This window comes from Dendrobates tinctorius, unplaced genomic scaffold, assembly GCF_039654945.1.
Source record: "Dendrobates tinctorius isolate UK_male_01 unplaced genomic scaffold, ASM3965494v1 ptg000103l, whole genome shotgun sequence".
Lineage (NCBI taxonomy): Eukaryota > Metazoa > Chordata > Amphibia > Anura > Dendrobatidae > Dendrobates > Dendrobates tinctorius.
The window spans coordinates 33,846,684-33,861,873 of record NW_027361771.1 but is presented as its reverse complement, the minus strand read 5'-3'; the positions used below and the strand labels follow the sequence as shown (position 1 = coordinate 33,861,873).

Below are 15,190 nucleotides of genomic sequence, written 5' to 3'. Positions count from 1 at the left end.
GGCTTTTCAGGAGTACACTGCTCCCCTGCCTACCGGCTTCCTGCTTGATGGGAGCGGGTGCTTCTGAATGAATGAAAGTTCAGACCTATGACATCCTTGCATAGTTGTCCAGAACTGTGTGCTCGTCGATGCTGCTATATATCGGCTGCAATCTCTTTCCAATTATATTTAAACACCTTTAAATTACCAGAAAGTGTCATTCTCAATCCTCGAAACTCTTGACTGACTCTTTGCTTCCAAGATTGCGTTAGTACCAGCCCAAGAGCTCGCTTGGGAGCTTCAGAAATGGCGTTGCAGTGGCCGAGATCCCAATGTAAAATTTTAAGAATGGTCAGAACTGATATAAACTATCCCACCACTGCACTCTTCAGTGTTCTCTTCATGTCTACTCTTATTGTGGTTTGCAAAATTGGTTTGACAGAACTGGGACTTGTGTCTATACACATGTACATTACTATCTCCTGGTCCTCACAAGTATATAATAGAGTCCATCGCTTTGTGCTTTACTACAGGTCCAGCCAAGAAAAGATCAAGATCAGAGAAATGTCCTGGTCGTCTGCATTTCCTGAATTGTCACAAACGCCAGCAGGTTCATCAGGTAAATAAAATGGACTTATTTTACAAAGTTATTTCGCTTTAGAGTCATTGTGCGTGAAATTATTTTACATTTTCTATTTCTTACTTTGTCTGTTTAGGCTGAAGGTTTACTAGACATTAAGATTGAAGTCCTAGACAAAGAAGAGGAGGAGATGTATATAAGGGCTGATCAGCAGAGTAAGGAGACCGCTATTGTTTGTAGTGTAGATAAGATAGATGATTACTAAAGGGCCTGTCACACATAGCGATATCGCTAGCAATATCACTATAACGTCACTGGTTTTTGTGACGTAGCAGCAATATTGCTAGCGATATCGCTATGTCTGATACCTACAACCCGCTCCCCCGCTGATTATCGCTGATCACGCGAGAACGTCCTGGACCGTTTCTCGTCGTCCGCTTCCTGTGGCGCCGACGAGCGACGCATGGACGCGGGCGGGAGGACGTCAGGATCGCCTCGTCTGACAGGTAAAGTAGTGACCCCCGTCCCCAGCGATGTCGCTGGTGAGATCTGCCTGTGTGGCAGCTCACTAGCAACCACTTAGCGATGCACCAGCGATCCTGACCGCGTCATATCGCTGGTCGGGATCGCTGGTGCATCGCTAAGTGTGACAGTACCTATACAGTGTAGTCTGTCATTATCTCTGTGATTCCAACAGATGGATCTTGTAAGAATAATCCACCAGAGAGATGTTCCAGTCCTTTGTATTCTCAAGTTTTTCTAGGCCGGAATGACAGTGTCAAACAGGATCATCAGGTGAGACTGAGCTAAGACACCTACGTAATTCTTATAGAGCTTGTTTGGGACTGCATAGTCATAATCTTAAAGGGAACCTGTCATGTCCTCAAACTCTATTAACCTGTGGATATAGGGTTAATCTGCAGGTCAATAGCGTTCCAATGCTGTCTGGACGTCTTGCTGAAAGTATGGCTACTTGGATAAAATTAACTTTAATCCTCCCGGGAGCTGCAGGGTTTCAGTCATAGAGGCGCAGCTAATATGGCTACAGTCAATGATCAGTACACAGTGATCGTCGGCTGTAACCATGTCCGGGACTTTGACAGCTTGCTCTGCAGCTCATCAGTCAAGAGTGAGCTGTCATTCATAGTGATGGGGCACGCTTGCAGCTGTTGTTCACGATGACATAACTGCAGCCACTCCGGGCACATCGTTATGACTGAAAGCTGGCGGCCCCCAGGAGGAATAAAGTTAATTTTCTCCTAGTAGCCTTGTTTTCAGTAAGGCGGCTTTACAGCGTTGGAATGCTATTAACCTGCAGTGTAACCCTATATCTGCAGGTAAATAGCATTTGCAGACATAACGGGTTCTTTTTATAGGGAGTCTATCAGTAGGTTCAACACTTCTAAGCAGTTTCTATGGGCATGTAGGTGGTAGGAAGCTGAATAGAATTATACCTTGATATCTGCAATCTGATGTCTTATTCAAGAGAAATCCACATTCTTATATGTAAATGAGCTGTTGAGGGCAATAGACAGCACACTGGTCTGCATGAGAATCTGCCTCCAGAGCTAGTTTTTATAAGAGACATGTGAGACCTGTAACTAACACAGAACAGGAGAACTGAACTTTCTCTGATAATAAACACATTGGCAGCTGCTGCTCTCACAGCTCTGCTGTATGGCAACCCTGTCTGCCTGTGAGATGGAAGCTGATGCTGAGAGGAACCTACAGATGTGTCAGTTATAGTCACACACAGCTCTGCAGTGAGATCAGGAGAGAAGCGAGCTGCCATTACATATCACACTGGTAACTCCACTGCATGTAAAATACACCTTGGAGGCAGATTCACATACAGATCAGTGTAGAGCCCTTAGAATCATAGAATCATAGAATCATAGAATCATAGAATCGTAGAGTTGGAAGGGACCTCCTGGGCCATCTGGTCCAACCCCCTGCTCAAAGCAGGATTCGCTAAATCATCCCAGTCAGATGTCTGTCCAGCCTCTGTTTGAAGACTTCCATTGAAGGAGAACTCACCACTTCTCGTGGCAGCCTGTTCCACTCATTGATCACTCTAACTGTCAAAAAGTTTTTTCTAATATCTAATCTGTGTCTCCTCCCATTCAGTTTCATCCCATTGCTTCTAGTCTTTCCTTGTGCAAATGAGAATAAAGTTGATCCTTCTACAATGTGACAGCCCTTTAGATTTGTAGACAGCTATTAAGTCTCCTCTCAGTCTTCTCTTTTGCAAACTAAACATTCCCAAATCCTGCAACCTTTCCTCATAAGACAGGGTTTGCAGACCGGTCACCATTCTGGTCGCTCTTTTCTGAACTTGCTCCAGTTTGTTGATGTCTTTTTTAAAATGTGGTGCCCAAAACTGGACACAATATTCCAGATGAGGTCTGACCAAAGAGGAGTAGAGGGAAATAATGACTTCACGTGATCTAGACTGTATGCTTCTGTTAATACATCCTAGAATTGCATTTGCCTTTTTTGCTGCTGCATCACACTGTTGACTCATATTCAGTCTGTGATCTATTAGTATACCCAAGTCTTTTTCACATGTGCTGTCACTTAGCCCTATTCCTCCCATTCTATATATGCTTTTTCCATTTTTATTGCCCAGATGTAGTACTTTGCATTTCTCCCTGTTAAAAGCCATTCTGTTAGTTGCTGCCCACTTCTCCAGTTTATTTAAATCTTTTTGAATCCTCTCTCTCTCTTCTCTAGTATTAGCTATCCCTCCTAGCTTTGTGTCATCAGCAAATTTAATCAGTTTACCCTCAATTCCTTCATCTAAATCGTTGATAAAGATGTTGAACAATACAGGGCCCAGGACAGAGCCCTGTGGTACCCCACTTGAGACATTCTTCCAACTGGATGTGCAGCCATTTACGACCACTCTTTGGGTCCGATCACTAAGCCAGTTATGAATCCACCTAACAGTTGCCTTGTCCATTCCATACTTAATCATTTTTTCAATAAGGATTGTATGAGAGACTTTGTCAAATGCTTTGCTGAAGTCAAGATATACTATATCTACAGCATTTCCTTGATCCACCCAATCAGTGATACCGTCATAGAAGGAAATTAAGTTAGTCTGACATGACTTATTAGTCACAAACCCATGCTGACTCTGTTTAATCACTTCATTCTTATCCAGGTATTGACATACATGTTGTTTAATAAGTTGTTCAAAGATCTTTCCTGGTATAGAAGTCAGACTCACCGGCCTATAGTTACCTGGGTCCACCTTCTTCCCCTTTTTGAAGATAGGAACAACATTTGCTCTTCTCCAGTCTTCTGGCACTTCTCCTGTTCTCCAAGAATTTTCAAAGATTATAGAGAGGGGTTCAAAAATTTCTTCTGCTATCTCCTTCAGTACTCTGGGGTGTAATTCATCTGGACCTGGAGACTTGAATTCATTTAGGCTAGCTAAGTGTTTCCTCACTATCTTTCTGTTTATAGATATCCTGGATTCTTCTATTCCCTTAATAGGACAGTGAATAACAGTTGATGTTACATTTCCTTTCTGAGAGAAAACAGATGCAAAATAGGAATTTAAAAGTTCAGCCTTCTCAACATCCTGTCTTACCATTTCATCATTTTCATCCTGTAAAAATCCTATAGCATCTTTGACTTTTCTTTTACTTTTGACATATCCCCAAAATCCTTTATTATTGCTTTTGACATCGCCTTAGCCTGGAACAGTTCAGTGTAGAGCCCTTAGCCTGGAACAGTTCATTTACATATAAGAAAAACATGAATATCTGTGGAATGAGACATCAGATCGCAAATAGCAAGGTATCATTTTATTCCGCTTCCTATGACATGCATACCCATATAGACAACTTAGGGAGGGCAATCCTACTGATAGAGTCCATTCAAGGTGCATTCACACTGGCAGACCGAGTCCATTAAACGGCCACCTGTCAGCTACATCCAAGCCGATCAGTGATGGTTTAATAGCTGACCTCACACTATGGTTCTCTATGCATAGAATAACATTGTTTTCGGCAGCACATGTCCTGTTCCCTCAGGATGATGTGCTGTGAAAGTGATGATTATTCAGCAAACTTAAAAATCATTTCACCCGACGCTTTTCTTGATCATCAGGTGGTCAGTGACCTGTTATTTGGGAACTGAATGTGCAAGTGTAAATGCACTTTAGCAGGTACAAATAATACAAAACTAACAACCCTTTCTGGCCATACAACAATTACCTAAATATACTATTGCAAAAAAAACACTGTTTGGGAGAGAAGAACAGACAATTCGCGGCACCCTAAGTGCGTAAACACAATATTGTAGTCTTTAAAGGGTGCGCAATTTTATGCACTCACCTGATAGAAGACTAATATAGCTTTGGATTATGTATCCTCAAAAATCCTTCCTTTTGGGATACTTCCCAGAAGACAGGGCTTGCAGCTTGCCTCGGCTGGATCCAAGTGAAAGAGCCAGGTTCAGGCTCACACAGGATGAGTAAATCAAGATAAAGACATCCAGCCCATAAACGGCAGCGCTTCCCAGGACTCACATCCAAAGATGATATTCCATTTTTTTTATTTCACAGGTTAAAAAAGAGATACAACGCGTTTCGGATACAGTGTATATCCTTCATCAACTGAATTTTATACTATTAGGATTTGTACTGTGTTTTTATGATACCTGATGAAGGATATACACTGTATCCGAAACGCGTTATCTCTTTTTTAACCTATGAAATAAAAAAAATGGAATATCATCTTTGGATGTGATTCCTGGGAAGCGCTGCCGTTTATGGGCTGGATGTCTTTATCTTGATTTACTCATTCTGTGTGAGCCTGAACCTGGCTCTTTCACTTGGATCCACCCAAGGCAAGCTGAAAGCCGTTTATGGGCTGGATGTCTTTATCTTGATCTAAATATACTATTGGCAATTGCGTATTGCACACAATGTATATACAAAAGATGCATAAATTATAACGCTTACAAAGGAAAGATCAGTTGGTGTCACAGGATTCATTGTAGAATATATTTTTAGACTTCTCCACCTGTGTACTGAATTTTACATCTGTGAGGTCAGGGTGAAGATCTGACTAATATTAAACTGGAGGTTAAAGTAGAAGAGGAAGAAGAGACGTATGTGACGGGTGATCATCAAAATAAGGAGGAGGAAATGCATGTAGATATTGATAAAGGTCAGTAATAAACACGTGCATGTAGAGGTGTGTGGGTTTTTTTTGTTTTGTGTTTGTTTTTTTGTGGTTTTTATTTTTTAGTAATTCTGATATTAGATCAGGCTACATTTATCATACTACAGAAGCCATGTATGTATGGTAGCCCCATTTATAAAAGGCAGGTTCTGGTGTTGGCTCCTTCAGGGTAGAAGAACGACATCTAATTTTAATGCGGCTTCACTACTATATTAGAAATTGGAAAGTCGTTGTTGAGGAGGAAAGAAAGTTCAACTCATCACACTTTATAATGTTTAGTTCTATGCACTTCTCTCACCTTTATTTCATGCAACATAAGTGCAGGGTAGACATGGAAGGCAGCTTGGCACTGTAGGCTTAGCTGACACAGACTGTGAAGCAGGAATGGGCACTATATGAAGACACTCAAGGTTTTCACGAGAACACTGTATTGGAAGATGTTGTAGTGTTAACAAGAGGCGGAAAAATCTTCAGCATTTAACCGTACCAACAAATTGAATGAGTTTTCTCCAAGTACTGTCCACTAGTGTAATGACAAAAAATTTTTTTTTATGAAACCATGTGCAATGGAGGAACTTTTCTGGGTTATTTAAGAATAAGTATTGCTTTTTTTGTTTTTTTTTAAGAAGTTCCCCCTTTCATTCAAATGAAATAAGGCAAAAATAGTTTTTTCCCCCCAAAAAAGGACATGCAATTTTGCATTATTGAAACGATAATAGTAATAACTAAGCAACTTGTATTATTCTTTTTCCAACAAATACGGTATAAAACAGTTAATTATAAGTACAATATGTACAAAAGAAGTGTTTAAAAATTATTTTTTCCTATGAATTTTAGATTCAAAAATTCAATTTGTTTCGATTTCGCATGTAGTTCCTCCATCAGTTTTACAGCACGTTCAGCATTTTGGTTAGATCTGGGAATGTCAATTAATGACTCCTCGGCCAACCAGTGCGCCTTCAAACACTTAATTGCCTTCTTCTTCTGCCTTCGCCGTTTCTCGCTGTTGAACAGAAAACTGAAGTTTCCAAGAATTTGGCAGTTCGTTGGCATCCGCGTGAGATTGGAGAGCTTTTCAACATATGGAATACTTGGATCCCTTTTATGTTGAGAATAGGAGGGCAGATTCCTCGTCCAGATAGACCTGTTTGCCTTTGCACTGTTGCTGGAATTTCTAGAAGACATTTTCTGAATGACCTGTCCTGCACTTCTTGATTGTAAAACTTGAAGCTTTGCACTGAAAATGAAAAGAGAATACTAAATTACAAAATATTTTAAAATATTCCAGAAGGTTCTAGATGTGAATAAAATACCACTTTTTGTTACAACTTAGAAAGATATTTTCTTTATAGATTTAAATTAAAACACGAAAAATCTTTTTTTTTTAAATTTTGAAATGAAAAGAGGGGGAACTTTTTTGAATATTTTACAAATTTGATGATACTAATGTCATTTGTATGGAATTGTTCCACCAATGTAAGGGGTTTCATTTTCGTTTTGCAAAATTTTTAAAATAGTCATCACCCTACTGTCCACACATTGGGTAAAATATTGATTGAAGATTTTAGTCGTCAAAATGTCATTTATGCTGCTGATATTCACCTTTTGCAATGCATGAGGGTAAATTCCACTTGTACCAAGTTTGTGGAAAAATTCATAGTTGCGTCTTTTCTGCTTCATTTACATTCCATGTGAATGTGTCTTTAACCCCTTCATGACCATGGTGATTTTCCTTTTTCTTTTCCTCTCCCTCTTCCAAGATCCATACCTTTTTTTTTTTTTTTTTGTATTATTTTGGGAAGGGGGGAAAATATTGCAAGCGTGTTGAAATTTTTTTTTTTTTTAAATTTACTATGTTCACAATACGGTAAAACTGTATAATTCTCCAGGTTGGTACAATTACACAAATACCAAACATGTACAGGTTTTGGGCTGTTTTTTTTTTTTTTAAGTGGAGTGCAAGACAGCATTAGGTTTTGTGTGTGTGCACTTTTCCAAAAAGCCTCTGTGTATGTAATCTGCATCTGTGTCTGTGGGAATAGTGTGCCTAAAAACAATTTTTTTTTACTCTTCGGCCCGTGTCTGTGGGAGTAGTGTGGCTAAAAAAAAAATAGTTCTACTATGCACCCTTGTCTGTGAGAGTACTATGCCTAAAGAACCTCTTCCAAAAATGAGGAAATCATAAAATAGGAGACATGACTGTGGTAGTGCTGGTGTAGCTGCTCATGGTGTAGATACTGAAGGGAGAGGACTTGGTCGTTCTGTGCCTGCTACATGCCCAAATGAAACCCCTTCCTCTGGTGCACGCAGGCAACTGGACATTCTGCGTCATTTTGTAGAGCCGAGTACTGCTACACAAATGGTGAGGACAGAACACAGAACATGTTGAGGCAACGTTAGATTGGATGGCTGAGAGTGCCTCCAGTTCCTTAATATTATCTTCCACCCGATCCACTGCAGAAAGCGGAGAGTTGGCACCTGAGGGCCATGGTTATCTGGATTACACCTCACCCCCTTGCAAATCAGCCAAGCAGTCTGAGCCGCAAGTCATGCATCGGTCTTTTCTGCTTTTTGATTAGTCAGCTGGCCGGGGTTCCGTGGCCCATCCACCTGGCCCTGCCCCCAAGTGTAAGAGAATGAGTGCACTGATGACCAACCACTTGTTATCTTGGAGGATGAGTACATGGGAGGCCCAGTGCACACGGTCATCGGACCACCGAAGCACATCTCAGAAGATGACGAAACACGATTTCTAACTGCAGTGTCATTCTGCAGTGTGCAGACCATCAAGGAGGGCAGGGGTGAAGAGTGGAAGATGATCTGGGAGATGATGAGGTTCTAGACCTCGCATGGAACGAAGGAACATTGAAGAGAAAAAGACTAGACTAACAACGGTATGCACAACCACAAAGGTAAAAAAATAGAAAACCTTTATTTCACCTCAAACAAGACAAACATTAAAATCAGTTAAAATTGATACATGACAATGAACCAACACCCCCTTATTAAAAATCAATTGTGTGGAAATCCACCCTTAATGACAGTTAAGCTGGCTAATAAAAGAAACACATATAGACGTCAAGATAATTCATCTAAAATTGGATGTGATATTGTGCATTCATGAAAAACATATACAAATAACAATTGATGATATGTCTTGATTATATCATGGCAATGGCTCCTATAAATGAGCACATTTTTATTAATCCTCAAATATGCAAACTTTGCAATGATTCAAAAACCATGAGACCGCATTGTGTTAGCCCTCAAATATACAGACCTTGCAATGAATCAAAGAGCATAAGACCGCATGAGAGCACTATAAGCCCAAGAGGAGCTCCGTTTCTATTCTGTAGCAGGAGAGCGCCAGGGAAGCGCCATGCTGGGATATTTATAATGAGAGCAATCTGGCAATGGGCCTCCCAGAGTCTTGGGACCCGGGTGGTAGCCCAGATTGCCCTCATTATAATCTGCCTTTGGGTGAGACGGACAGTTTAAAAAAACTGATGGTGGTGGCTGTCTTGCAGTATGTTGTTTCAAAAAAGGACCCTTCACACCATTATAATAATAAGAATAATAATACATTTTATTTCTATAGCGCCGACGTATTCCGCAGCACTTTACATTTCAGAGGGGACTTGTACAGACGATAGACATTACAGCATAACAATAATCACATGATCATAACAGATACCAAGAGGAATGAGGGCCCTGCTCGCAAGCTTACAATCTATGAGGAAAAAGGTAGACACGAAAGGTGGGTGGTAACAATTGCCCTGATTGTATGGACCAGCCATAATGTTAAGTGTGTAACAGTACAGACACATGTCGTCCCAACATGGCTTGGAGGGTGGGTTCCTGTAACAAAAGCGGTCAGGTACACAACTGTCCAACCAGGGGATAGTTTTGGAGGATGAGGAGTAACCGTGGTCCAAGTAGGGTGGAACTCAAAGCAGCACACGGGCATCACTGGAGCATGTCTGGTGGGATACAGAGGACCCAGACCATACATCTCTCACCAAGGACAGCTTGTCGTTGCCTTTGGGCAGTCTTGCAGACATGACACAATGCATGCTGTTGTGTTGTGCATTGTGTTTCTCCCCTCTACTAACCTCACTCTACCTAACATCGAAATAACCCTGGAGGGTTCAACCATAACTCCCAAGCAGCAAGCCCGCTGTCTTGGGGTCATATTCGGCACCCAACTTTCCTTTACTCCCTATATCCGATCACTCACTCACTCTTGTCACCTGCATCTTAAAAACTTCTCCAGAATCCGACCTTTTCTCACCTTTGAAACTGCTAAGACTCTTACTGTTGTTCTTATTCTCGTCTGGACTACTGCAACTCTCTTCTGATCGGTCTCCCTCTTACCAAACTTTCTCCTCTCCAATCAATCTTGAATGTGGCAGACAGGGTCATATTTCTGTCCAGCTGCTTCACCGATGCCTCCATCTTGTGCCAGTCATTACACTGGCTACCTATTCACTACAGGGTCCAGTATAAACTCATCTTTCTCACCCACAAAGCTCTCCACAGTTCTGCACCGCCTTATATCTCCTCTCTCATTTCTGTCTATCGCCCTACACGTGCCCTCCGTTCTACAAATGACCTAAGATTAACATCCCCCATAATCCGTACCTCGCATCTCCATCTCCAAGACTTCTCTCGTGCTGCGCCAGTTCTCTGGAATGCACTTCCCCAGACGATCAGACCGATACCTAGCCCCGACCTATTCAAGCGCGCTTTGAAAACCCATCTCTTCAAACAAGCCTATCACATCAACTACTCAGTAAACTAACTTTGCCCTGTTCCCTCCTTCCAAATATTATTCTGAATCTGCACCCTACTATTCATCTGTCTCCACACCCTCCATGCACACGATAACTGCACTTGATACTTGACTATTGCACTTAAGCACACGGGCTGATGACTGGGTCATGCAGCTTTATATTAAAATCCCTATTTATTATAATTGCCAGACCTGAAATAACAAGCACTTTTCACCCACTGTATCCCTCCATTTCCTTGTAGATTTTAAGCTAGCGAGCAGGGACCTCACTCCTAATGTCACTGTACATGTCCCCGCTTAATTGTAAAGTGCTGCGGAATATAAGTCGAGATTTTCAGCCCAAAAAATTGGGCTGAAAGTCCCCCTCTCGTCTTATATTCGAGTCATATACAAAGGGGGTCGGAGGGGGCGGATGTGTCAGGTCATACTTACCCGTCCTGACGCTGTGTCTAGAGCCCCCAGCTTCTCCCCGTGCTCTCTCTTCCTGCCTTCATCGGTCACATGGTGCCGCTCATTAAACTCATGAATATGCGCATATTCATGAGTTTTAATGAGTGGTACCACATGACCGCTGAAGGCAGGAAGAGAGAGCGCACGGAGAAGCTGGGGGCTCAAGCGACAGCGTCAGGACGGGTAAGTATAGCGATACTCACCTGTCCTGCGTCCATGGCTGCTTGCTGCTGTCTGTCATCGGTCAGTGACTTCAGACAGCAGAGGGCGCGGTGACGTGGTTAGTGCGCGCCGCGCCCCCTGCAGTCTGAACGTCACTGACTGATGATGTGCAGATAGCGGTGAGCAGCCATGGACGCAGGACAGGTGAGAATCTGACACCCAGCGACGGAGAGGTGAGTATGTCATTTTTTTTATTTTTACATGCAGCAGCAGCATGGGGGCAGCATATGAGGGAACAATCTATGGAGCTATTTATGGGGGCAGCATATGGGGGAACAATCTATGGAGCTTCTTATGGGGGCAGCATATGGGGGAACAATCTATGGAGCTTCTTGTGGGGGCAGCATATGGGGGAACAATCTATGGAGCTTCTTATGGGGGCAGCATATGAGGGAACAATCTATGGAGCTTCTTGTGGGGGCAGCATATGGGGGAACAATCTATGGAGCTTCTTGTGGGGGCAGTATATGGGGGAACAATCTATGGAGCTTCTTGTGGGGGCAGCATATGGGGGAACAATCTATGGAGCTTCTTGTGGGGGCAGCATATGGGGGAATAATCTATGGAGCATTTCCCACCCTAGACTTATACTCGAGTCAATAAGTTCTCCCAGTTTTTTGTGGCAAAATTAGGGGGGTTGACTTATACTCGGATCGACTTATACTCGAGTATATATACGGTAAATAAAAATTATTATTATTATTATGCTGCTGTGCCTGCACAAAGACCACAAAGTTTCCTGGATTTTTATCACTGCTTATTAGGAGTGGCAACCCTGCTGGATACCCGCTTCAAGGACAATGTGCCATCATTACTGTCGTCACTGGAGCAGAAACACAAAATGCATGAATTTAAGCGCTCACTGGTAGCGGCAGTACTCGTGGCATTCCCACATGATAGCAGGAGCTCAGTGGAATAACAAGGCAGAGGAGAACGAAGTCGCCAACACAGCTGGGGCACCATCACCAGCTTAGAAGGCAGGGGGTTATCATGACCGATATAAGGCAAAACTGTCTCTGCATGTCACAGTATCCAGCACCTCCCTCTGATATGGTACTTATTAGCAGGAGGCAGTTATAACAATATGGTGGAAAAGTATAGGTACACACGTCTCCATGTACTAACTGATTGGTCTGCCCAATTAAACTTCTGGGTCTCCAAACTAGACACATGGCCTGAGCAAGTGTACTGTCACAATGTGTGTTTAGCATGGCAGGGGGTGTGACTCAGACAGGCGCATCCGCCTGTCCACATCCAACTTGGGGAGGTTAAAGTGCACTTGTCACCTGTTTGGGCCACTATAAGATGTGGCCGCTGCCTTTCAGGGCTTATCTACAGCATTCTATAATGCTGTAGATAAGCCCCTCATCCGACCTGCAAGATAAAAAAAGTTTTATTATACTCACCCGTGGGGGCGGTCCGATGCGGTCGCAGGTCCAGGTCCGGCGCCTCCCATCTTGCGATGCCATCCTCCTGCTTGCTTCATTGCTCACAGCATCGCACTTCTGCGCAGGTGTACTTATCTGCCCTGTTGAGGGCAGAGCAAAACTGCAGTGCCCAGGCGCTGGGCCTCTCTGACATTTCCTGTTGCCTGCGAACTGCAGTACTTTGCAATGCCCTTGAGGGCTGAGAAGTATGCCTGTGCAGAAGGGCGGCGTCGCAAGAAGATGAGAGGCGCTGGACCAGGACCTGCGACACCCATAGGACCGGACCGCATCGGACTTGCGCCCCCCCTGGGTGAGTATAATAAAACTTATTTTTCTTATCTTGGAGTTCGGACCGGGGACTTATTTACAGCATTATAGAATGCTGTAGATAAGCCCTGAAAGGCAGTGGCCGCATCTTATAGCGGCCAAAACAGGTGACAGGTTCCCTTTAACATTCATTAAAATAAACCAGGCGTCGATGCTGCAGGACTTGCCGGTACCTTTTGGCTAACTAGACAACTTATAGCAGCCGGATCAAGCCAGTGTTACACTCTTTTTCCCATTCATTTTATTTTGGGGCCTCCCCAAATATAAAAACATAAAATAAAAGAAAAACCCCACAAAAACAATGTTGGATACCTCCTCCACCTCTTCATCCACTTGTACCTTCACCTCCTTGTTCTAGATTATTTTTTAATTCTGTTATTTTAAGTAATTTCTCTCTATACCCCCTCGTTTGCGTCTCTTTGTGGCCCTCTAGCCCTTACTGTGACAATTTTAAAGCCATTTCAAAGCACCAAAGTTCTGGTCCCCATTAACTTCTATTGGGTTGAGGGTCAAGTTCGGATGTTGATGAACCCGAATATCCACGATCTGTTCATCCCTACCTGTAACGTTTTCAAGTTTCAGGATATGGGGCTGTGTGAGGGCTTATTTTTTTTTTTTGCACCCTGAGAAGTCGTTTTTAAATATACCATTTTGGGGTACATAAGATTTATCTCCTGTGGTTGCATTTTAATTTTGTGGCCAAAAAAACCCAAGTAATTATGGCGTTTTGATTCCCCCCCGTTACTCTAATTGCTGATTTGGGTACATTTATTTTATATTTTGATCAAACTTTTACCACTGCAGCTATACCAATTACCAAATGTGTATTTCTTTTTTTTGTTTTATTTTTTTTTAATAGGGCAAAAGGAGGGTGATTTCAGCTTTTTGTGCTTTTATTTATTTTTATACTGTATTTAATAGTCTCTGCTATGTATAGAGAAAATCAGGATCTCCTATGAACGGCTTTCACAGGAGAATTGTCATGACGAGCACAGAGTTATTCAACAGAACCCTGGCTGTCATGGCAATCCATCGGCGTCCCGCGAACACTTAGCGGTGTACTGATGGGCGTGTGGAATGGGGCACCTTCCCCCTACCTGTGCGTATTAAATGCCGCTGTCAGAGATTGACAGTGACATTTTAACAGGATAACAGCCGTGGCTGTTAAGGGCCTGTCACACTAAGCGATATCGCTAGCAATATCGCTATAACTTGTGACGTTATAGCGATATTGCTAGCGACATCGCTGTGTCTGATACTTACCTACGACCCGCTCCCCCGCTGGTTATCGCTGATTGCGCGAGAACATCCAGGACTGTTTCTCGTCGTCAGCTTCCTGCGGCGCTTCCTGTGGAGAGACGAGCGTGAAGCCGGGCGGGAGGACGCAGGATCACATAGTGTGACAGGTAAGTAGCGACCCCCGACCGCTACGATGTCGCTGGTGAGATCTGCCTGTGTGGCAGCTCACTAGTGACCACTTAGCGATGCACCAGCGATCCTGACCGCGTCATATCGCTGGTGCATCGCTAAGTGTGACAGTACCTTTAGAGGCACAATGATGGCTGATAAAATCAGCCATCATTTGGCAGGAAAAATGGGGGCTATGATGACACTAGCTCTCTTGGGGCTCACGTGATATTGTGTCTTGCAAGCTTAAGGAACTTTTTTTTTCTTTTATAAAGATCTTTTAGAGCACATTTTAAAAACAGTCAAATAATTTTTTGTTTTTAAGGTCATCAAGCAAGTGTGGTACCATATAAGGCTTTTTTTTTTTTTTTTTTTTAAACAGATTGAATTATTGTACATACAGTGCAGTATTTAACGAATTATTATATTTGAGGTAGAGACTAGATTAGGCTTATCTTTTTAATACAGGAAAAAAGCAATATTCTGGCTCAGCATGAATCATTTTATATCAGTTAAAATAAGGATAAGTAGGATCACATCTCAAAGATGTGAGCAGCTACGTTCTAAAGATATGGGCAACTATTGAAATAAACCTAGCCATGTTCACGAAGGAATTTTGAGATAATGTATGCCTTGTCACATGGTACATTATCGTCTAAAAACTTGTGACTGGCAAATAGATAAACTTTTCCGTTTAAATGAAGGCTGATTCATTTTATAGAGGGCAGGATTTTAAGACAAGGTAGCATTTTTCTTAATGTTAGTGCTGTGCATAATGATGCAGGCAATGAGTGTAGACCAGAATCCT

The 15,190-nt window shown here is 42.5% G+C and overlaps 1 protein-coding gene across 4 annotated transcripts in view; it reads left to right on the top strand.

Moving 5' to 3' along the window:
• LOC141100171 (uncharacterized) overlaps positions 1 to 15,190 on the top strand; it is a 66,891-nt gene that overhangs the window by 33,590 nt on the left and 18,111 nt on the right. For 3 of the 4 annotated variants that reach the window (XM_073588458.1, XM_073588457.1, XM_073588455.1), the window contains exons 3-6: positions 513 to 598; positions 696 to 774; positions 1,257 to 1,354; positions 5,628 to 5,742. In XM_073588458.1, coding sequence (XP_073444559.1) covers positions 513 to 598; positions 696 to 774; positions 1,257 to 1,354; positions 5,628 to 5,742 — 378 coding nt within the window. Of the gene's footprint in view, positions 1 to 512; positions 599 to 695; positions 775 to 1,256; positions 1,355 to 5,627; positions 5,743 to 6,771; positions 6,976 to 15,190 lie in introns of those variants that run through there. The other variant, XM_073588459.1, reaches the window with a different exon arrangement.